General features: G+C 40.6%; 1 protein-coding gene across 4 annotated transcripts in view; it reads left to right on the top strand.

Annotated features, from left to right (window-relative positions):
* The window catches only part of FGD6 (FYVE, RhoGEF and PH domain containing 6), a 66,929-nt gene that overhangs the window by 8,905 nt on the left and 33,723 nt on the right, over nucleotides 1-24,301 (top strand). For all 4 annotated transcript variants that reach the window (XR_011905830.1, XR_011905832.1, XM_072356573.1 and 1 more), the window contains exons 2-5: nucleotides 51-2,493; nucleotides 16,723-16,864; nucleotides 19,664-19,731; nucleotides 19,824-19,854. Coding sequence is in view for 2 of the 4 variants with exons in the window: in XM_072356573.1 (XP_072212674.1) it covers nucleotides 51-2,493; nucleotides 16,723-16,864; nucleotides 19,664-19,731; nucleotides 19,824-19,854 (2,684 nt within the window). In the remaining 2 variants the exon portion in view is untranslated. The remainder of the gene's footprint in view (nucleotides 1-50; nucleotides 2,494-16,722; nucleotides 16,865-19,663; nucleotides 19,732-19,823; nucleotides 19,855-24,301) is intronic.

Genomic DNA, 24,301 nt, shown 5'->3' with positions numbered 1-24,301 from the left:
TGTTCTGTAGGCTGATGGTGACTAACATCTTTGTTTTCTATTCTTCCTAGAAATTAAGAAGCCGCCTGTGGCCCCCAAACCAAAATTTGCAGTAGGACACAAGGCAACACCTCCACCCGTTGCACCAAAGCCTGATGTTGTGCTTTCTGGTGTTTTACAAGCAGCAACAAGGAAAACTAAGCCAGCTATTGCACCGAAACCGAAGGTTCTCAAGAGCTCATCCATTCCAGAAGTTAAGCCTCCATCCTGTGCAAGGAAAGGCACCAAAAGCTTTGAGGAACACAGAGGAGATTCTTCTCAAACACTGGACCACTTGAACTATAAAAATGAAGTCTCAGAAGGGAGTACTGATAACACAGCATATATTCTGCCAATGTCAACTTGCAAATTTGAATGCCTTCATAAGCTTGGAAATGGGGAGAACACTTGTAAAACTCAGATCATTCTTGAGCACTTTGAAAACTTAGAGAATATCAAAGTAGATGAAAAAACTGCACTGGCTCTGGGGAGTAGTCCCAGTGAAAAAACAGCAAGTAAAAACCAGGTGGTTGTGAAAGCCAGCATTTTGGAAGAGAAACTTAAAGACGTTTTAACTCATGGTATGTTCCCCAACAGAAGTCCTGTGAGGCACAGGTATGCAGACAAACTTTACAAAGGGGATGGCAACAGCTCCAGGAACGATGTTAAAATAGAGTTTATGGAACTTGAGCAGTCATCTTCTTCTAAGGTATCCAATGGGAAGCAACAAAATACTGGCAGTAAGCTCGCTGAAGATGACTTTCAGACATCTGAAACTTGTCCTGGTTTGAATGAAAATCACAACAGTTGTTCTTGCCTACTGAACCAGGAAATTCTTGAAAATGAAAATGTAAATAGCAGTAGTTTGTTTTCAGGTGAAGCGGGTATGAAAATAGACACTGATAAAACTTCCTTTGAAACATGTTCAGTCCTGAGCTCAAAAATGCTTCCTACCCCTAAGCCAAGAAAGCCACGTGCTGCGTGTCTAGTCCGTCAGGATGGCATGGACAGCATAGGAGAAGGAGCAAAGGAACCATCTAGTTCAGAGACTGATTCCTTTGGTCCTGCTGAACACAGCTTTAAAAAGCCAGCAAAAATTAACATCCTTGGTCAGAGCGTTTGCTATAACAATCATACAGAAGCGCTTAATCCTGAAAAATCTGAGATAAGTCAAAGCACCGCAGACAGGATACATCTGAGAAAGGAGCCTGCTGGTACCGAAGAGTCAACACTGCAAAATCTTTCACCTCAGTTATCACATAAAACTTCTGATTTGGTGGAAAATGTTGAATGTTCCTTAGATATAGACCATAACTTCGGTAGCTCAGTGGATAGGATGACAGATGATTCTAGTATGCCAGATACTGTGGACAAAAGGACTAGCTTTATCAGATGTGATGCTTTGTCCATGAGTTTGCCAAAGCAAATAAAACTAACTGGCAGCCAGCAGTCACCTGCTACTAATAGCCTCCATGTTTCCCTACAAAAAGTGGAAGATAGGGAAGCTAAAATCAAGGACAAAAGTTCTCCAAAAGCCGTTCCTAAGAAACCACAGCGGCACAGCCTACCAGCTGCTGGAGTGCTGAAAAAAGCTGCATCAGCAGAGCTGGTTGAGAAAAGTTCCTATACCTCCTCTGAAGACAAATCAAACAGCGTTCTGGAAGGATCTCACTTCACACACACTCCAGCTAGGAAGCAAGGTGCACTATCATCCTGTGACATACCCAAACATTCCTCTGAGAAACCCGTCTGGAAGTTACCTCACCCTATTCTTCCGTTTTCAGGAAATTCAGAGTCATTAAAAACTGCTAGCATTGCTCCCAGCTTGAGCCACGTGAGTGCTGTGACAAAGCCCAGAGCCAAATCTCTCTCTTCTGTGGACATGGAAAGGACAGACAAGCCTTGCAAAGACACACAGAAAAAAAACAGCTTGAAAAAGTTTCTCAATGTGAAATTGTCAGTTTGCTTAATGAAAAGTGACTTCCAGAAATTTCTGTCTAAAGGCAGCCAGTCAGTGGATAGTTCTACTGCTAACCTTTCCACTGGGGAAGGGTATGGGAATGGTAACAACCGGCACGTAGCATCTGTAGGCAGTGAGAGGAAAGCGAAATCTGCCAAGGCGCGTTCTGTAGAAATAAGTAGTCCTGCACTCCAGAAGAAGAGGCAGAGAAACAGAAGCCAGCCTGAGATGCGAAGTAACCAAAGGTTGGAGTCTTTAGATGGGCACTCACTGCCTGGAGAGAATCTGTCCCAAATGCATTTGAATTCTGTAACCAGCAATTGTGCTCCTGAATATGAGAACCTGCGTCACTATGAGGAAATACCGGAGTATGAGAACTTGCCTTTTGCTATGGGTGCTGGTAAAAATCTGTGTTTGGAATGGCAAAATTCCAGCCGTGTGGAAGACCCAAGTCCCAGCTTGTATGAGGTGGAGGAGTCTTTTCAAGCAACAAGCAGGCGTGTGAGACATGGCAGGTAAAAGAGAAAGGGGTGGTTGAACATCTCACTTGCAGCTTTGGTGGTTGTAAACACATTTAGAGGATGACCCTAGAGGCTACATCCCTTTCATTAGATGTCAGCAGAGCAGTCACTGACTTTGCATTTGCTTTTGAAGTTCTGAAAACTGAACTTGGTGAAAGGAGTCAAGGGGAAAAATAAGCTACTTATTCTTCATATGTGATCAAAATTTGGGAAATACATGCATGCGCTTTCCCAGATTTAATTAAAACAATTTGATATAGTCACATATTTGTATCCAAGAGCACTTAAATAGGAAGGAATTAACTTTACTCTGGTCTCAGGATGAAGTGGAATAAATGTTCATAGAGTGCATAGTTGCTACATTTGTAGGGGAAATGAATATATTTTTAGATCAGCTGATACAGCTGGAAAAAGCAGGCAAACTTTTGGGTATGCAAATTCTTCACTGGGTCTTGAAAACTTTTCTGGTGTAAGAAAAGATATTGCTTCTCCCTGAGTGCACGGAGTCTTTTGTACCTTCCTGTGCTCATGGATGCAATAAAATTAGTGGAAGTGCAGGAGTTCTGTGTGACCCATACAAAACATTACTAAAACACGGGGTTTTGTGACAGGTGAAAGAAAACACTTGCTGCAGGGAAGGGAGTGTGCTGTGCCTTTGTTGTCCCAGCAGATAGGGGAGATAGTTGGTATCAGCAAATTCAAAAAGGAATTGGACTGATTCACGGATATGTCTATAACAGATGCTAAATGGAGCAGGGGGGAGCAGGCCTGGTAGTATCTGTGGTGTTGTGATTGTGGGTGTTGGCAAGAAGAGTGGGCCATGTGGAGCAGTGGGTTCCCACATTCTGCTGGTGGTAACGGGTGAAGCATTGTTTTGACCCAGCTTAGTATTACTTAACTTTGTAACTTCAGCTGGTCTGTCGGTCTTACAGATCCCTGAGGTTTGTCTCATGGCAGTGTGAAGGATTTAAACAAAATAGGTAGCCTGTATAATTCGGTGTTCCCAGCAAGCTTCGTTATACTCTTGAGAGTATATGCATATTGATGAGAACAAATGAGCTAGCTTATGATCACATTTAACGTTACTTTTCACTAAGGTTCTTTCTGGATGCGTGCACAGCAAATGTACACTCTGAAACTCAGCTTGCCATCCTCTGGAGGAGCATGTTCTCTTTTAGAGGAGGAGACGAATATTTTAAGTGGCATCCTTTGGTAACTGTTTATAGAGCTGATACATTGGACTGATGGAAAGCATGAAGCTTTATTGTGGGAAGCAGGATTTCTAGCTATGAGCTTTTGGCATTGGTATGTTTGCTCATATGTTTGTTGAATATTTTTCTTGTTTACAGCAGGTTGCTTCTTGTTTTCATCTTTGCATTCTTTTAGTGCTATGAGTTCATGACTTTTTGTTTAAACACAGTTTTTGGGTATCTTTTAGATGTGTTGACCCAATTCTTTTAGTATTCTCTTGCTTTGGCTTACCTAAGAAGAGCAAGACCAAACTTAAAGAAGGATATATTTTATGTGTTCGATCTGTTGTAGGTTTGTGTTGTGATTGTGGCTCAGGTGTCTGTCTTTGCTTTATGAAACATGAAGAAATGTTTTGTTGGATGAATGAGGCACAACAGGCATGTGTGTACAGTGGCTCCCCAGTTTTCTCACCTGGAAGAGTGTGTGAGGTTTATAACTACTTGCTTTCCACACCTCCTTGGTACCAACAGTGATTTAAGGGTTTGAGTGATCTTTTGCACCCTAGCACATCTGTACTTTCACTTCCTAAGCTGGGTGTTTTTGGAAGGACTGGATTTGTGTTGTTTTTCTTTTGAAAGCACCTATAGAAAAGCATAATCCAGATACTTCATTTAAGTCATTATTTTAAACTAGATTGCATAGTCAGAATCTGCCATAGGGAATCATTTATGCATGAAATTACTTTTAATAAGGCAGGGGACAAAGAAATCCCAAGGAGCAAATGGGAACACGTGGGCAGGTCAGCTGGAGATGGAGGAGCAAGTGCCAGGGTTGGTTTCAGCTCTGCTTGGAAGATGCTGGGGTGCTTGTGCAGCCAGAGCCAAGCAGGTAATTTTGCTAGTTTTCTCATCCATTATTTCCCCACCTCCTCGAAGCCTCTTTATCAATGCCATCTCCCCTTTCTGCATAGCTCTTTAAGAAACTTGTATCACTCCCTGTGCCAAGTGACTTTATAAAACCGGTTAGAGAAACAGTGCCAATGTTATTGTAATAATTACTGCTAGCATTTTCTCAACCTGTCAGAACATGTGCTTACCTTTTTTCCATGCATTGAAGAAAACAGAATTTCTGTAATGCACTGCTAATGGGATGTAATTTTTCTTACGATTAAAGCCAGCATACAGATCCACAGTCCCTACACCTCTATTCATACAGCATATATGCAGAATATTCATTTGAAACACAAAGTTTGTCATTTCCAGAAGAGTTCAGTAGGGTGTACCCAATGTTATGTTTTCTTTTTTTTTGTGGAGGAAGATAGAAAATTCCCAGTGCTTCAGCAGCTACCGAGAAGTTTCCTTCTGATCCCATCTGGTGAAACCGGTAGGCTTTAATGGAGAATGTTAATAGCTTGTGTTGTTTTTAGCCTGAATTCATATGTCTTACTAAATTCAGATGCTTTTTATTTGCTTTGGCCTCCCCCTAGGAATTTAAATCTAGAATGGCAGGCTTGGGTAATTAATAGTGTGGGTATCGGTTGTTGCTAGCCACTTGATTTTTGAGCTATTTGATGTTGGCCTTCCTGCTACTGCTGTGGGGTTTGGCTTTAGGAGGAGGGAAGTTAGTGTCCTGTGGTGGGCTGTGAGCCATGGGGAGAGGCACAGCTGGCCAGGGGAGGCCGGTGGGCCCAGGTGGCTATCAGCACCTCAGGGGAATATTCTGAATACAGACCATCTCACAGAGCTTCTGTAGCAGATAATCCATGTATTGTTTACTCAGTCAAATAAAGTAGTCTCTTGAAATAGTTTTTAAGGATTGTTTATTTTGCCCTGCTCTACCTCTTTGACAGCCATTTTAAAATGGCTAGCAAGGGTACACCTGGTGCTATGAGGATTCTGTGAAGTGAGCAAGGAGCAGATGCTGTGGGATTGATAATGTGCAGTTAACATGTAAAATGAGTTTCAAATATAACTGTCTGCTTGCTGGTAACAGCATGAAAAGCAGCTTTTTATTGGTTGTTGTTGTTTGTTGTTGTTGTTTTGTTTTGTTTTTTTCCCAAGTGTTGTGGTTTTGAGGCCTGAAATGTGAGTGAAAGGTCAATGCTGCTCGTACCAACACAGCCGTTCTTGTTAGTACTGCCAGAGACCAGCAGTTGAAACAGTTCTGTTTTGAAGTAACACTTCTTAATAAAAGAGAAATATTTATACATCTGTTATCCTTCTCAGGAACAAACTTTGTGTTGAAGAAGGAGGCAAAATCTTCCTTAACACCAAAAGTAAAATTGAACATACCAATGTTTAGTAGTTTAAAAATGCAGAGGAAAAGCAAAAATGGCTTGAAACATATGTCATGGTGCAGAAAACAGAAACTTCTCTGGATTCTGTGGGCTACCTTGTTGCATTTTTTGCATAGTTTCTGGCAATGGAATTATTCTTCCAGTTCAGTGAGTCCGTTCTTTCACCCTTCAGGAAGAGCGTGATGTATTTCCTGGCTACTTTTCACAGTGTTCCTTCAAGATCTCGCAATTGCACATGGTTACTAATAGATGTGCATGAAATGTATAGCTGTGTCATTGTATTTCCTGCTAGGATTTTCCTTCTGAAAGGGCTGTGGAGGGGGAGTGCCATGTGATAACAATGCTTTGAGATCTTAGTGTTGCTTTCTTTATACCCTGCTTCCTATTTTCCTCCAACTGTGCTGATTTAGAATAACACATTGATTTTCCAGAAATGAACGTCTCAGTGCAAAATGTAAGTTTAGTTATCAAGACTAAATTCTGCTCTGATGACTGAGTCCCCAGAGGTCAATTGTGTCTCCATGAAAGCCTTCCTGGAATAGTGAATTTAGTAATGAAATCTGTGTGATTAAGCACTTGGCTTTTAATAGGTATTCATTCCTCTTTGATGTACTGAACTTCATTAGGGTTTTGAGGCATGCTTCTTAGGAACAGTGTCACACCAGATAAATGCAATGTTTACTGACTGGCTGTGCTAGTTTTTTGTTTGTGTCTTGCAGCTGCAAAGTTCCTGCTCAGCAGCTTTTTGAGGGAAACACTACATCCCTAAAATGCTGAGGTGTCTCTACAGCACTGTAAAATATTTTTCAAACACCCTAAGATTTGAATGCATGAAATGCTTCTCAGGTATTGAAGTCCTTCTGTTTGCATTCCCGTGTTAAAAATAATAATTCACATCACTTAACAACATTCAGAAAAAGAGAATATAATTTCCTTATGAGTAGAGGCCAAGTGTGTAGATTTTGGATTTCATCTGCCTCTTTATAGTTACAAAGGATTAGTTTCTGATCTGCAGTAGTTAGGTTCCTTACTCCCCACCACCAGCTCCTTAGTTGCATCCACTTCTCAGCTCTGTGCTTCCAGCTGGCTTTCAGCTCAGGGCAGGATTTAGGTGCATCATATGTTCAGCGACCCTTATACTAGGGCTGGACGCCACTCTAGGAGCTCCTTCTCTTTCCAGAAGATCTGCTCTAGTCAGTTGTCCTTGGGCCTGGGAAATACTCTATATTATATTGTCAAGTTAAGTATTTCATAGTGGTAGGTTAGTGCAGTGAAAACTGCATGAAAGGAAAGTGAATTTTTAGCTCAAGAAAATGTGTGGGGTGTATTGTCTCATGCAAGTTTTTGTCTCCACAGTCTAATTTTCCAATTGGAGGAGGAATTTTATGTAGCGTTGGGGTGGTTTTCAGATATACAGGCTTATAATGTAGTCTGCTATATCACTTGAAATGAAATACATATGTTAGAAGAAGAAGATATATGATCTGGGACAATGCTTGTATCTTCTAAAGCACCCTGGGAGAAGTATACCAAGCATTTTTTTAAATGAGAATAAACAGGAACTTCTTTGCATTAAATGAATTTTAACACATTCTTGTGCAAATGGGTTTGAGATGTGCTGATTTCATCTGTTTTAATGCTGGGAGAAATTCTGAGACCCAGTGCTTTCTTGTCAGATCCAAAAGAGATAAGTTAATTGGAAAACTGCTTTTGTCCGAAAACAAGTCTACAATTCTCATGTGCAGTCCAGTCTTGAAAATGTTTGGAAAGCCTTAGGAAATTAAAACAACTCGCTATCTCCAACACTGTCACAAAAGAGAATTTTTGTCTTCTGAGTGGTCTTGGTTTATCTTTTGTCCTCTTTTGAAGTGCTCACAGTTAATGGGTAGAAAGAAATAGGTGCAAGTTGACCTAGATGCTGTGCATGGTGAAATTTTTAACAGATTTTGAAGAGCAATGATAAAAGCTTTTTAATTTATCCAGTTTCACAAGTACATAGATGTTGTGTAATTTCTTGATGTTAGCTTTTTCTGAAGACCATCTTGGGCTGGGTGTGTTGGTGTATATGAAGGGAGCAGTGGTGGTCAAGACAAAGCCAGCCCTGTTGGGACATGCTTGCTTCTTGCTGGGTAAATCCAAAAAGTATTTGTGTGGCTCCTTATGTCACTGTTTTGTACAGTCTGGCAAATTATAATGTACTAGCCTTGGTGTACTTGCCATCCATATGCAGTAAAAGAGCCATTTTGAGTGAAAATGCATTAAGGTTAAACTGTGCTATCATTCATTTCCCACCAAAGAAGCACTCTCTACAGATGGCAAAAATTCTGTAGCTGTGCTGTTTCCTGTTATAAAACAAGGATGTCCTCATCCTTCCTCCCAGTGATGTTGTATCAGGCTGGCGTGTTGGCCTCGCAGGCCATGGGGCAGTGACAAGGCATTGAAGGAACCCCGAGGCCATCAGGGATGGAGCCACCCCTTTCAGCCCGCTCCTTCTCATGTGGGTACGGGAGCATGAGTATCACTCCCGCAATCTAAAAGGCTTTATTTTTCTTTCTGCTTTTACTCCACGGTTGCCTTTTTCTGGATTTCAGCATTCTTTCTACATGTTTGCTGTTCCTCAAGAAGAAGGAAGCTAACTTGCCACAGCATTTGTCACCTGATGCTGGCCTTGCACCCTGCATCAAGAGCAAGCCTCCCTGCCTTCAGTTGCCAGCAGTGCTGTATGCTGCAGGTTCCCAACGTGTAGTTTTAGAGAGTATCTCCGATGGGAATTGATGAAAGATGCATTTATATGCTCAACAACAGCCTTTTCCTGTGGGTTATTTTCAGCACTGGCTCAGGAAATGTCTTTGTGAAGCTCCTCAGTACACTGTTATGCGTGGTATTACTCTAACTGCAGCAAGGTCTAACGTAATTACATATGCAAAACAGTTGGGTTTTTGGCATAACATAAACATTGGGAAACAAAACAGTCAAAATATTAACTTCGGTTTTTATTTAAATGTCAACAGTGATATATTATTATGCATAATTTACCCCACATTTATGTTTGTTCCATTGTTTTAATGAACGGACTTAGTGATCTGCATGCTGCTACCCTGTGTCAATGCCCTGGACAAAATTTAGATTAAGGAATGCAGGTTTGTTTAGATACTGGAATCCAAGAAGTTCCTTTTTAAAAACATTAATTTTACTCAAGTTTTAATTTTCCTTGATATTATTCTCCTTGCGCTTATGTAAAACTGTTCCACCCAATTAAGCAAAAGTGGGCCAAGTAAAACCATAAACTCCAGGTGCGTGTGAGTAGAAAAATGAATTTTATCAGAACCAGCAGTTCAGCAGCTCCAGACTGAGCTGAGGATCTCAGTGATTTCAACTGCAAGTTGGTAGTTTTCTTTTCCACTGGTGTTCCTGGGGATCAGGTGTTCTGTGTTGATTTTGAGATGAGCTGAAAAGTTCGGAAGTGTCAGAATTCCACTCATCTATGCAAAAGACTGGAGAAAGAGAGAGAGCACAAGCCCGACCCTGTAAACAACTCAGTGATTCTCTGCAGTCAGTGTGTGCTGGTTTCAACCAAGATACTCCATCCAGTGTTTTTCATCAGGCTGCCCAGGAAGCCGTGCCAGCCAACGTGCATGCAGACAGACATGTGTATAAGAGTTAAGTCATGCTGTGTTTATTTTAGCTGTAAGTCACTAGCTTTTGAGTACTCTGATATTTAGCTTTCTTTCGTCATCTTGGAAGTATCTGACACGTAAAACTTGCACTCCGGTAGGCTGTACGTTATTTTTAAATAGAACAAACAACATTTTGAAGAAGTGTTACAGCCTTGATTTCAGAGCTAGTAAGCAAAAATATTAACAAGAGTAATGAATGGTCAATACAAGAGATGGACTTTGATTTTAGTGGATGAATAGCAGTTAAACATTGGAATTTCACAGTGGTCCTGGCAAGGCATGGTCAGTTTTGTTTAAATTAGTATTGATAGGAATCTGTGGTGCAAGTTTCCCCTTTCTTACTTGATACGCTTAGTTTGAGACTCTGTCACAGTTTTCTGGGAGTCTCTTTGGTGTGTGCTGCAGTGCTGTGGTGCTTTCTCTATCTCTTATTTTTTTAACGTGCCTGGAAAAGTTAAGTATTGTTTTCTTCTCTTGGTGCTGCTGTTCTTCCCCAGTAAGCAGTTGTTGCTGGTGTCTGTGTTTTGTATGGCTGGGTGAAGATGAGTAGCAAGTCTTGACTATAAATGATGCTCTATACTGTTTATGAGCACTTCCATGCCCGGAGCTTTTCTGGAGGCCTTGGCCACAAGTATACTGGATGTGCAGCTGTTACTGTGAAATGGGAGCTGGGAAATGGCATTCACAATAAGTGAAGGCAAAAAGCTGCACATAATGTAAAGACTTTACACTTTAGCTGCCTTTGAAGGTGAAAAATAGCTGACATTTTTGGGTGGTGACGGAAGAGCTGATAGAGTGAGCCCTTCCCCTGTGTGAGCCTCAAGGCAGGGTTTTAAATGCATGTGTTTTACTGCTGTATTTCACTAGCCAGTACTAAGGCTGAAGGCTGGCAAGTGGCACTGGGATGGGTCATGCCCTATTAAACCTTCACAGAGTCCTTTGTTGCACAGCAGTGTCTCACAGCAGCTCAGGCAGAGGCAGGCTTGTGCATATGCCATGGTGCTGGGCAGATGAATTGAGGTTCTGCAGGCCTCTGCGATGTGGCAGAAGCTGTTTTGTTTCCCCGATCAAATTGATCAGTGAGTCACGTCAGAGAATAGTTTTCTCCGAGACTTTTAAAACGGAGACGTCTTTTTTATACACAACTTTTCTGCGGTGATGGTGGAAACATCTGAAGCATGCATGTGTGTTTATGCAGGGCTGCGCATGGAGCAGGGAACTGTCAACAAACGGTCTGGCAGAGCAGAAACTGAGAAACGTTGCCGGGCTGTAGGAGGCTGCCTGCGGCCAAAGGTGGCCTCGTGGCCCCGCAGGCCTCTGGTGACATCGGCACTGGGTACAGACGTCTTGCTTATTTGTACTTAGGATGAGAATCAGAGTTTTTATTTTTTCCTTCTTGTGGAGGGAAGAAATAACAACTGTCCTGACCTCAGGAGAATGGCCACACAAATAAGTGCTTCTGGCTGTGAGTGCTGGGATGGCCCTGTGCCCACAGGTCAGGTGCCTGCCATGCACAGACAGCTGCTGGTGCCTGGTGGGACAAGCCAGACCCCTGCCCTGAAAATCCAGGAGTGAGCTGGGGCAGATCAGGGATAAAGGCCAGGATACAATGGCTGTTACAGGGGTAAAACACTTCCACTTGTGGTTGTTCAGTCAGAGGAAGGTTGTTTCTGCTTTCTGTCTGTGATCATTGAGGAACAATTTGGTAATTCTATCCTTAAAGTTCCATAACCAACCTGGAGAGAATAGACCAGAGCAATTATAAGTGAGACAAATAGTCATTGGTCTTGTTTGCTTACCATTCATTGTTAATTTTTATGATCTTTTATATAAGTCTGATTTTTTTTCTCAGCATTATCATCTATGGAAGAACGGATCACAGGAGTAACAGATGGATCTTAAAGGAGCAGTCTGTGTAGGTGGTCTGAAAAATCACAGAAACACAGAATGACAGAATTGTAGGGGCTGGAAGTGACCTCTAGGACATCATCAAGTCCGACCCCCCTGCAAAGCAGCCTCCCTAGACGAGGTTGCACAGGCAGGCATCCAGGCAGGTGTTGAACGTCTTCTGAGGAGACTCCACAATGTCTCTGGGCTCTGTCACTTTCACTGTGAAGAAAAATAAATAAATAAATAATAGAGAGTAAGAAAAGGCAGATCAAGCTGCCTGCTGTGCTCCCTAAAGTCAAACCTGTAAAAAACTGCTAATCTATTGCCTTTTTTTTTTCCCCCTTCCTGTTAGTCCCAATAATACCAAGAATGTATTGAAACCACTGAATTGTCATTGGGCAGAATGAGGGGTGTAATGTCAAGCAACCTTGTAAAAAGCTTTTGGGATGACATGTTACTCTGTCTCTGGCTGCAGAGAGGCACCATTTTGGGCAAAGTAGGTGAGCTCTAGTAGCTTGTCTGCAAGAAGGCAAGCTGTGCCCAGTGCTCGCAACCACAGCAGTGCCCATGGCACTTCTAGCGCTGCCCACCACACTGGAAAGACATGAAGCCAACTTGAGCTCTTCCCATCCATGCACCTGTCATTAACCCAAGAGGTGACAGGTGCTGTAGGAATAACTAAGATAAGTAAGCAACCCGGCCCAGACAGTGGTTCATCCTCACTTGTTCTGGCATGTCTGAATGAGAAACCAAAAGCATGGAGACATGAAGATGGTTGATAGTTACTGTCATCAGAGAATATCAAGTGTAAATGATGAGATTATGATAGATTACAGACCAGAAAACGAAATGCAAGCTAAAGTTGTCTTCTTCAGGATAATAATTGCCTTCTAAATGATTTGAGAACCAGCACAGAAATGTTTATTGTGACTTCAGGCTGCGGTGTCCTATGCAGGTTCTAAACCAACACTGTCTGAAAGCAAGGCCTCAGGCTTGTTTGGAGCTTCTGTCATAATGCAAATAAACAGAACAGCCACCAAGCTCTTCCAGACAGAAAAATAAATCCTGTCCTGATCAACATAAACATCTGAACCTACAGATCCAGTCTTAACTATTTAAACAACTTGTAAAAAAACAGATGCTGGTGGTTTAGGTTTTTGACATTTTTTTTTGCTTTTACAAGCCTCACTGGATAATGGAATACCTTAGTTTGTAAAGCTACAAACTGTGGAGCTACCACATGTATATATATGTTTTTTTTTAACATGAAAGACAGATATGTGAGAGTGAATGCTTGCACTATTTTGATGTAAGGTTTTTTGGTTGTGTTTTCAAGCTAGGAAAGACATGATTTACTTTTCAACTGGTAACTCAGGTGGCAGTTGCATAGGTTTTGAATGTTTTATCTTGCTGTATGTCTGACTAAGCCCATTGTGTTTTGTTTCATTACTACTGGATTGGGAATGTATGGTACAGTGCATATGCTTCATCCCATAAACTGCTCAATTACCAAAAAAATAAGCATTTCTTTGGTTTTTTGTGTCAAAAAAGCCCCATATCTATATTTAGGTAGGTTGCTCACATGGTATGACAAGATGTTCTTACTCAGCAGGCAGCACAGTGAGCTGGCACTGATGGTGTTTCACATGACTGATAATGCAGAAGTTTCTCTTGGTAGGACAAAGAATCCTGATGAAGAGGGAGCAAGATAGAGATGGGTATTTGAGGGATACTGTGAACCGATGGAAGAGTTGCTTAAAAAACAACTACTAGACATGCCTGTGCTATTATGTCCAAACTGGTCTATAGGCTACAAGGAATTTCACTTAGTCTAGAAATAATTTTAAGGAAACTATACATATATTTGTGATATAGATGACTAAAGATGTAAAAATACTGGGAGAGTATGTGATAAATACAGACCTATTTTACGTTTCTTCTGATCAAGCAATGTTTATGATGAGAGATTGAGTGGTAAGGTATGAGGAGAGGCACGTGTTCTCCCATGTGTGTCTGCCAAAGGCCAGACAACATAGGGACACTGCCACAGTTGTTTTAGTAGAGGACAAAACCACAGAGTGTATCTGCCCACATTCCCAGTATTGCATCCGATCTCTGAACATGCAGCTTGCTTGATTCCAGAAATGGTCCAGGGTACCTTTTGAACATTTGTCATCTGCTCATCCTCTGTGGATTTGTTTTACAAAATGATAATAATGGTAACACAAAACAAACCACTTGAAAGCTAAGTTTATTAGGTGGAAGAACCTGAGGGACTGTGAAGTGAAGAAATGCAGTATGAAGATGAACAGGAGTTGCTCTGAAGTGCTTTGGCATTTGGGGAGATGCAGTAAAAAAGATTTAGTGGATCAGTTTCTCTCAGTAACCACAGTTTCCTTTACAGGAATAGCAGGTGCATGTGCACCATGAGTTCAAGAAGGGAGTCAATGTGATTCATGGGAAGAAATAAGTACATATGCTGAATAGCTCTAATCTGCAGACTTACTAAACATCCTAAATCACCTGTAGTTAATTATTAAAAACTTCAAGTTTTTAACTAAGACTTCATATTAAATAAGCAACTTAATCTTGCATTTAGGAAATTATTCACCCAACATAAGCCATGTAATTTAATCTTCATGAGGAGGATCAAATGATGACCGGGTTATGTTTGTGCAAGCATTATACAGCCTCTCCTACAAATATCATTCTTTCTGGCTTCAAAAAGGGCAAGTTTTCTGAAAGTTCAAGTGTTGGCATAGTTGCCTGGAAACATTTAGGTTGAAAATGATCATGAAATCTGGGAGTCTTCCTGTAGAATATGCATAGGCAAAAGGTGTATGATTTCACAAGCTTGGAAAAAAAAATATTATATATATATTATTGAGGAATATATATATATATATTGATCCTAGTTATAGGAAATTGAAGCATCAGTTAAAGTAAATACAAATGGTAGGAAAAAAAGACAAAAAGATGTCTATTGACTGTGGTAAATGATAATGAATGGGAAGCTAAAATCTGAATTCCGTTGTGGTAAGAAATAAAGCGCTGAATACACTTTGCATTTGAAAAAACAGTTCCAGATGAGATCAATTTCTAGATTGAGTTCTAGATGTGCAAAGTAAAACTAAGTAATTATATAGGAAAGAAAGAAATAACTGTAATTATTTCTTTTGTGCGTTTAGAATCAAGCAGGATAGATCTGCTTTTGGAATGTTGCAGATTAAATAAAGACGCATATCATCTGTCAAATAAAGGGATTGGGGAGCTTTCAAATGAATGGGTCACGGAACTGTGAATTAGAGTAGACAAGGAATTTTCTGAAATGATGAAGCTAAAACAACTGGAAATTGTAAAGCCCTGATAGTGCAGCTGCAGGAGGAGCTCCACAGCAAAGCCTCTGTTTTTGCCTTCCTGGAGTCCCTGCAGGAGTCATTCCTGGCATCCTCTGCACCAGGTCTCTCTGGCGACCACTCACTGTTGCTTGAAGTTGGCTGTTTCCAAGCTGAAACACCTGGCTGTCTCCTGGGCTTGTCTCAGACTCTTGTTTGGACTCAGCAATGATCCTGTAGGCTCTTCTTCCCCTTCCCCGGTTCAACTATGGGAGACAATAAGTGCTTGGGTGTTTCCCTAGTCCTTCCTGTCTTGTTTCAATAGAGCCAAGCTATTTTAGTCTTTTCTGTGTCTTCATGGCTGACCAAGGTCTGTCCACAGGCCAGCTTATCTTGTCTTCATCTCTAAATATCTGTCCATTTGCAATCAGCTTTTGTTTTTTAGACTGCCTTGAGCATTGGCTAATCAACACCTTGCTGTGGCTGCCAGAGCATCCTCACACAGCTGTGTCCTTTACTTCAGCAGCCACCTCCCATGGGATCCACACTGACATGTTTTCTTTTAGGTGGCTATCGTGTTTGGAGATGGTGAGTCTAAGGAATGGCCCTCCATCTCTGCTTGCTAGTGATTCAAAGTTAGGAAAATAAAAACAAGTCTCAGCCACACGTATGGTGTCTCAGGACATCTATGGGAAGAAATGGGGAGCTGTGAGAGAGGACAGCTGCACAACACCACGTGTTGGTCAGTATACTAATGTTTGTGATGGCTGGAACAGCCTTGGGGAAAGGGTTTCTGGATTTGCTTTATGTTTTGCAGAACAGCTGATAATGCTTTTGTCTCATATTACAATAAGCCTGTGGTATCCCAGCATCTTTTTGTAAGCTCTGAACACCGATTTCATGAGTTTCAATGCTGCTTGACTGTAAATTGCAGTTTTTAGATATTCTTAAGGAATTTGATGTGATAAACATGACTTCGTGAAAGCCTCAGGTTCTACTTTCTCTAGCCATTTTAGCTTCATCTTTGTTTTTTACTACCCCATCTTGTTTTCTTCTAGAAATGCATTTCTCTGTTAAAGTTGTCAATGCTACTTAGAGGAAGAAGGTTGCGTGCCTGTCTCATGCAATTTCTGTGTTGCAAATATAGCTGAAGTTAATGAAAAGAGACCTGTGTAATCTTTGTCTAGTGGCAGAACATGCTTATATTCTATAGCTTTGACAGCTACCTGGAAGGTGTCTGTCTCTCAGGAAAGGCAGTTTTTAATAAATATATATCTATACTTTTTTCCTTTTCTTTGAGAATTATTGGTCCATCCCAGATGTACATGTATACATGTATGCTTATGCAGTGATAAATAACCTTGTACACATACATGCATCTAAAATTCCAGACAGAAAGCTCCAATCTGAGTACTGCATCTGGATAAGTCCCATTGCTTTGAGAGAGGGAGGCAAAACAACCGTGCTGGTTCCTTATCCTTCTGGCACATGGTACAAACGTTACACTATAGCTGGTTGTAGCAAAAAGAGAATAGTTATCAAATTTGCTGTCAAGTAAACTCTGAAGGACAAAAATAACACAAATACTCCACACTTCCTGTGGCTTTTGGCTGCTATCAGTGAGTACTGCACAAATGCCAAATTAGATAAAACACTGCAGAGTTGGGGGTCCTCTGTGGAAAATGCTACCATTGTCATGATTGTATTCAGATGAAGTGCTACTGCACTCAGTGCTTCTGATACCAAGCACACTAGTGGTTGTAGGGTAAAGCAGATGGCTCTTTACCTCAATAAAACGCGGTATCTTTACCAACTGTATATATTTTAATTTTAGATCCTTAGAAGAGCACCATGATCATCCTGGCATGGTAATAGGAGATCTTCAGTCGGATGAGGAAGATATCATGAACAGTTCTGATGAAGATGATGACACAAATTCTGATTCCAGCAAAGGGGAGCCTGATTCTCAAGATCAGGTATCTTTTCATCTTTATCTTCTGGAGCTGCTCCTCATTCCTGTGCTGTTTACTGAGAACCTGTTGGGATAATTTCAAGCATTGAGTCAATGTAAATAGATATATAAAGTTTCTCCATTTTATTGTTTATTGTGGTACTTAAAAAACTTTGATTTGTGTGCATTATTCTAATGTTAAGAGACCAAGTTTATACAAATGCTATTGGAAAGTGTGTTGCTCTTTGTCTTTGTTCTTTGTCTTTCACTGAGCTGAAGTCCTGTCTACTGTGCCCCTCTAATAGTTACATTCACAGATGTATATTTGCAGATCTTCAGCTTTAAAATGATCAGGGTTTTAAAAACATCTTAAGGAGGCTGTCTACTCACAGATCCTGGAGTGCATCATGTCTCTCATGCACTGAATGTAAAATCGTTTTATTTGTCAGCCTTGGCAAAGCCCAAAGAATGGGGCAAGATGAATGTGGCAAGGTCCAAAGACCTCCATCTGAAATATCTGTTATAAGCTGCAATTTTGCATAGGGGGTCCTTTATCAGGAGGTTGGCCGTGTAATGAGGGCTGTGTTTCAGTAACCGCTTCTGTCTCTGCAGGCAGCTTTCTTGTGTTCACATTATCTGCTTACTAACCTGTAAGTGATCCCTGTAAATCTGCTTGGCACACAGGACACATATGACCAAATCAGTTTTTAATTCTTCATTTTCAATGGCCTGAAAAACAGAAGGTTCAACCTAATTTTCAGTATTTAGGTTCATTATTTTATTCCTTTGTTGCTGAATGGAGGTGATATGTGAGTAAGCGAGACCTATCATTGTAGGGCTGGCAGGACCATCCTTGCGGCCATCAGAGGAGCATGTGCAATTGCTGATCTGCGTGTCCTTAGAAATGCCCTCAACCTTCTGTGACAGAGTTTTTAGTAAAATGTCCTTGTTAGGAGGCTTCGCAGACAGGTTTCATGGGACGTGAGCAACCAACAAATAATTCAGAGCTCACTGTGAAGCATCTGCTGGTCGGCTCGCGCCAGCCGGACTGTGGCACGTGCAGCCGGCAGCTGGGGATTAGCCGCAACCCGCTCCTTGCTTCCAGCTTCCTCACAGCTCCTGCAGCTGCACGAGAGAATGAAGCAATCCCTGCCTTGGCCTTCAGCTGGTTTTGTTTTTGTTTTTCCCCACCACGAGCATCTGGGTGTTTTGATGTTTTTTGCCTGTTAGAGAAGTCACAAGGCTCCCTTCCAATAGCGCAGCTGAGAGGGAGCCCAGTTCTGATCTTTCACAACTCTAATTTATACCCTTCTGGGCTCAGAGGATCTTTTGGCTGAACAAATGCCAAGTGGTCTTTTCATTGCCATCTGGTACGTGAAAAGGCTTTCAAAGGGAGCTGAAAATGGACTGTGGTGTTACATGTTGTAGTTGTTTAGTGTTAGCATCTTGTTCTCAAAATACTAATTTTCATCTAATTTGCAACTACCAGAACCACAGCGATACCTTGCTTTGCAAAGTGAAAGTGTCTGTGAGTTCAGTCTTGCAGTGAATGTATCAGCTGTGCTGTCTAAAACGTGACAGAGGCTTGAGGACGATCATTGCAGTCTTGCCTTCAACTGACCCTCACAGGGTAGATCTAACTACTTTTTGGAAATTGGTTTAATTTTTGAAGTAAAATCGTAGCTTTGTGTGTACTTAAAATAAATAAAATATGTATTTAGCATGCGTGTGGTACAGCACTGGATTACTGAATTTAGAAATTAACTTAGCATTTTGGGACCGTCAGTTAAATTTAAATTAAAAACAATAATAAGAATCATTACCATAGATGAATCTTGCAGCAGTAGGGCTTATGAGCCAAAAGTTCGTATATGCTGTGTCACTGAGACCTGATTTTCCAAGTAACTCTTTAATGGCTGTACCTACTATATTCAATACTGCCTTCCCACAGCTGTGATTGTGCGTGTTTTCTGTACCTCATGATATTTTAGTCCTCCTCATCCATGTTTTCTTTGCAGCCCATTGAAATGGAAGCCTGAATATGTAGTAGATGTAGTGACAGCTGGCCATAGAGAGGCATATGGCAAACCATGAGAGCTATGATGGAAAAAGGTGTATTTTGTCTGAGGGAAATTATGCATGGGAGTTATTGTGCAGAAAAAAAATAATTGCCTGCCTCCTTTTGCTTTCCTACTCCTGTCCATTTCGATCTGACGTTGAACAGTAGCCTTGATTTTTGGAAGCTATATTTGTGTATGTAAAAACCAGCAACATCTAAACTGTGTCACAGGTAGATTATAAGGCTCACTCAACTTTACAAAGCTGCTTCGTATTGTAGCAACTTCTTTAGTAAATTACCAGAAGCTGACTTTTCTGTTCTGTGGTGACATCTTTTTCTTTCCATCTTTTTCAATAAAGTCTGTGTTTCTTTTAAGATGTTTGAAAAAGTCATTTGAGTTTACTGCAAATACTGCTCATGCTGTAATAATCAGGAGAATAAAAAGTATAATATGCATTTATTTTCCATACTTCATTACTTTCACTAATTTAACTAATAATTGTCACTTCCCGCTGCTTCATTCATTATGGCAGCAGTGCTTCCTGTAACAATGAAGTAGAAAGGCTGACAGTTATATAAAAACTGCTTCTAACAATTAGTGTTATTTCCAGCTACAAGTTAAATTGATACGTGGATCCAGAAAAGGCAGGAGATTACAAAGCAGTATAAAACACTTATTACACTTATTATTATTAGAAATAATTACTGAATAGTCATGTTGGATTTGAGGAATTACTAACCTGAAATATATAATTTTCTTCGCAGAGCAAAGCAGCTGGAAAGAAGACAAAAGTTTACCATATTGCCAAGGAGATCATGAGCTCAGAGAAAGTGTAAGTGTCAGTGCTGAGCTGAACAGCTTCTCAGATTATTTTAATTGGACAGTTCTGATCTAACTTCCTGCTTTTTCTTGCTTTTCTGATAGGTTTGTGGACGTGCTAAAGCTCTTACACATTGTAAGTATTACAATCTGTTACAGTTTGGTGTTTCAGTTTTAGTGCAGTGAATGTGATCTTTTTTCTGCAGTGTCTGCTTAATTTTAAAATGCTGTTTTTTTGGATGAATATTTTGGTGGTTCATTCTGTGTCTCCTTTATTAACGTATGCAGTCCTCCCGCTGAGCTGGGGATACTGCTTGGATACTTAATATGGATATATGTCCATGTATGTTAAGCAGCATTGTATTTATAAACCAATTTCTACCATAGCAACCTAAATAGAATATTTGGTTTTTAAATGATTTTTAAAGTAAAGGGGAGAGGAAGAGATCAATTTGCCATTAGAAATAGTAAGTAAAAGTATACATTTTTTAGGTAACCTAATTAGTTAGTTGTTCTCTTGCATCCATCATATGGCATATTTTTCTAGGCTGCAGCTCTTTGACAGGTGCTTGCCTTCTGATAACAGCTGTGACTGCAGTACACACAACATGATGTCCACAGCAAGGGTTAAGTATTTAATCCTTGCTTATGCAAACCAACCATGTGTTAAATGTGCTGTGTAGAAGATGAAAAAAAGTAGTAAATTAATTAGCTTTAGCTTTCTCTAGCTTCATTTGATAAGGTTTCTATCAACTTCTAACTAATATCTATTTGTACCATTTTGTTGCTCTGTGTAGTTACAAGCACAGTGATTTTTCTTTGGGTGCCAGTAGTAGTTCCATTACAGGCAGATGAGTTTGTCCATGTCAGTCTCTTGAGAAGCCTTTTCTGTGAAACTGGGAACAAAGACTCTTATGTATGGATGTACACAGTGCTGTAAGATGGAGATCTTTGAGGAAGCAAAAAAGATTCCCACAGCACTTGCTGATTCCGTTTTGTAATTGATTAATAATTGAGCCTGTTCAGGCTTGATTTTCAAATGCTAGGTCAAGCGGTTGTGGCCAATGTGTAATTTATTTTCAGCATTGTTTGTAGTAGAGAACTCAAGTCTAAGTGCTAATTAAAGGAAGAGAATTGTCCTAATGAGTATAGACAAGTTTTAAGCTATATAATTTTAATTATCACATTTTTCTGGCGTCAGCTTATGTCTTAAAGGCATCTTCACTTTTCAGTGTGTATGTGTTCAAGAGACATATGGGTAATGCCCCTGGAAGCAAAGTCCGCATAGACGACACAGAGGAAGAATTTGGGAGAAGCAGGGAGTTAAGGAAGTTTCTGGTGTAATCTTAAGTTTGTCCAAGCATTGTAAACATCCAGTGTTATAGGGTGTGTTTTGTTTTGTTTTACTGGACAGCTCAGGTGAAACCAATATGCTAGTTTGTAGCTGGCAAGTACCAACAGATTAGAAATGTTTCTGTCCGCTAGAAGTAACAGTCAGCATGTATTCAGCACAGCCTCATAGGAGACTGAGGGACCTTATGAATTAAAAACCAAGGCTCTACCCATCCTGGGCTACTTCATGAGTAGTGAGGAGTAGATCTTTACTGAGTCTGACATATAAGTCTCCATTACACCTTCTGATCTCTCTGCCGTGGTTCAAGTAAATACCTGAAATGTAGTGACTAATTCTGCTAGTGATGATTCTGTTCAGCCTGTATTACCAAAGCCAGTTCTGCAGATAGTGGCTCTTACAACAGCCAGGGAACAGGGCTGTCGGTGCTTGAAGAATCTGAAATGGAGCCTAAAGCTGTTGAGATGGTGGGAATGTGACTGCAAACTGGTTACAAGCAACACTGATCTTTTTTAGAGGGTTGTTTTTTTTGTTTGTTTTTAATATTAATACAGTCGTGTTAGGTGGTGCAGCTCCTCTGGACTATCAGGGTGCCTCTCTGGACACTGCTGTGCTTTGTGAGTATGGCTGGCTTCTGTTGAAGGCGGACTACAAAAGATCTCTACAAAACGATAAATGCTTGGAGGCATTTCTATACCATGAAGTAAGCTGCTCACAGTAGAGATAATGTACTTTAACTGGTTTGGAACAATGATGCTTTCTCAGATGGGTTTGCTTGAGGAAGGAATCAAACATGAGTTGCAATATTGGATTCCTTGCACTTCTGTAATAATTGTAAATCTGTTTTACTGGATGAGATTCGAGTGGAATGCTTAGAAACTCCAGAAAACAAAGGGACTTAAATCAAAACAACACATCTGTATCTGTCTTTGGGAGATGGCCCAAGTGTAGTTTCTGGAGGGCTGAGAAGTGAGAGGTGTTAACTCTTCCCGAAGGGCACTCAGAGAAAAAGAAAGGAGCAGTGAGCTGGATGTGAGACATGGGGGAATAGGGCCTATTTCTGGGTGGGAGTAATGCAGGGCCGGTACTCGTTGTGTTTCTTTGTCATGGATTCTTTGGGAATGCTTTGCTTTGCACAAGTGAGAGAGCTCCTTAAGCCACCCCCTCTCACTGTAAAGATGTGCTGCTTGGCCTCATTACTGTCAGCTTCTTTATCCATTTTTTTTCCCTATATCTGTATAAGAACAAATAAATATATATATGTATGTGGGTGTATGCATATATACATGTGTGTATATACATAAATATATGTTTGGGTTTTTTTTTCTCCAAAACCCACTACTCTTTTTTTTTTTTTTCTCCTTTCCTTTTAGATTTTTCCGCTTCCTGCTATGGGTAGTGAGGTTTCTGATCCAGCAAATAAATGTGGTTTTTTGGATGGGTCCTTATTATGCAAAGCTCAGTGTGTGCCTTTGTGCTATGTTAGTAAAGGAAAGCTTAGGCTTGCAAGCTTTTGCCTGAGCTTTTAGGTCAGTGCTTCCAACTTACATCCTTATTAGGACTCTGAGAGCCAGAAGGAGGTTGTCAGGAGGCACCTGCAACTTTTCTGCAGCCACAAGGTCACCCTCTTATTGCAGCAGACAGATCAGAGGTCAAACATCTTTCTATTTTCTGTTCTGTGTCGTTACAGAGGCACTTAAAAGAATGGGAAATTCTGGTTTGATATGTTTCCAGTTTCAGAAAACATTTACAAAATTATATATTAAAAAGATATATATCTCTCAGCCTCTCAGGTTTTGGGGTTGTTTGTTGTTGGTTTTTTTTTGCTAACTGGTCTGAGGTGAAAACGTGATATATTTTTAATGTGTGAAGTGCTTTAGAATTTCTGATGGAGGCATTTGACAATGAGTTGCAGCTGTCATTATCTTCTTGAAAAGGCTGATGAAATAGTTTTGATTTGGAAGGAAACATTGGTCCATTACCCACTCTTGCTTGAAGTAGCATTCTTAGAATATGTCATAGTCAAATAATTATTGTAAAAATACCTACATTATGTTATGAAAAACTTGTAATCGATTTTATTGAGAAAAGGTATGGAATTCCTTATTCGTGATCTTTATTAACTATAAAGTTGCAGTTAAGATTGCCTAGTTGTGTTTTGAAATCTTCTGCAAGTGTGTTCCTGGCAGCCCTGTTACAGTTTGTCACAGTGCAGCGGACTGGCTGCTCCTTGGAATGCAAACTGGGAACTTTGCTCCTTTCCCCCATAGGATGTGTGTGTGTGTTCCTTGAAAAGCATCCAAGTGCAAACATATTTTTCTCCTTAAATTAAGCTGATATTTGAGCTATCTGCAGGTGTATTTAGCTGGAGTTGTACTTCAGAGGAAGAGATTATGGCTTATTTTTGCTTTGCTGATGGTATGTTCTAGGAGAAGAGATCCAAGATGAATATTGGTTGAAACCTTAGGAGTAAAATATGTGGCCAAATTTAGATCATGTTGTTCTTTCCCTTCCTGTCAAATGCATAAGAAAGTTTAATTTCACCCATTTTGACTCTTCTTTCTTTGAATGTTAGATACCTGAAGGTGCAGTTAATCAGTCAGCAACTGAGTGGGAATTTAGTCCCATTAGTACGTAGCTAAACATCTACTTTTGCTCCTTCTTTGCTGAGATGGGCAGGTTGCTTGGCTTTGCACTGGGAATCCTCCAGTGGAAAGAGAGGAATTGTGACTCAGGGCCTTTGCAGAGGGGAAGTGCGTGGGCTGGGTGTAGATGATTCATAATGGGGTCAGAATTATTTCAGATATCACTGCCATTTGCTTATTTAAGGAAACTGTATTAAAGGAGGAGTTGAAGGAGAGAGGGTCAAGCAGAAACAGCAGTGTTGGTGTCTTTCTACAGTTTAAAAACGGTGGAACAGCTCTAGCAGGGGTGTATACGGATATAATAAATGAAATTCTCAGAGGTTTTTGAGTTGAGAATGTTTTATCAGGCATTAACTCAGCAACAAGGCGTACTCTCAGAAGTCCTTAAAACTTTCTGAACTAGATTTTCATATGGACAAGTACCCAGTGGGTTGCTGCCTTAGTCTAGAATGAATGAGATTATTTCTGGTTTGGGAAGAATGTCCTTTCCAGGGATGGTGATGGGTGCCGTCCTCTTCAAGTCCCTGGGTGAAGCCAGTTGTCTTCACCTAAATAGCTTAGTCTAGTGGGAGGTGTCCATGCCCATA

Source organism: Excalfactoria chinensis, chromosome 1 (assembly GCF_039878825.1).
Source record: "Excalfactoria chinensis isolate bCotChi1 chromosome 1, bCotChi1.hap2, whole genome shotgun sequence".
NCBI lineage: Eukaryota > Metazoa > Chordata > Aves > Galliformes > Phasianidae > Excalfactoria > Excalfactoria chinensis.
This window is presented reverse-complemented; position numbering and strand designations above follow the sequence as displayed.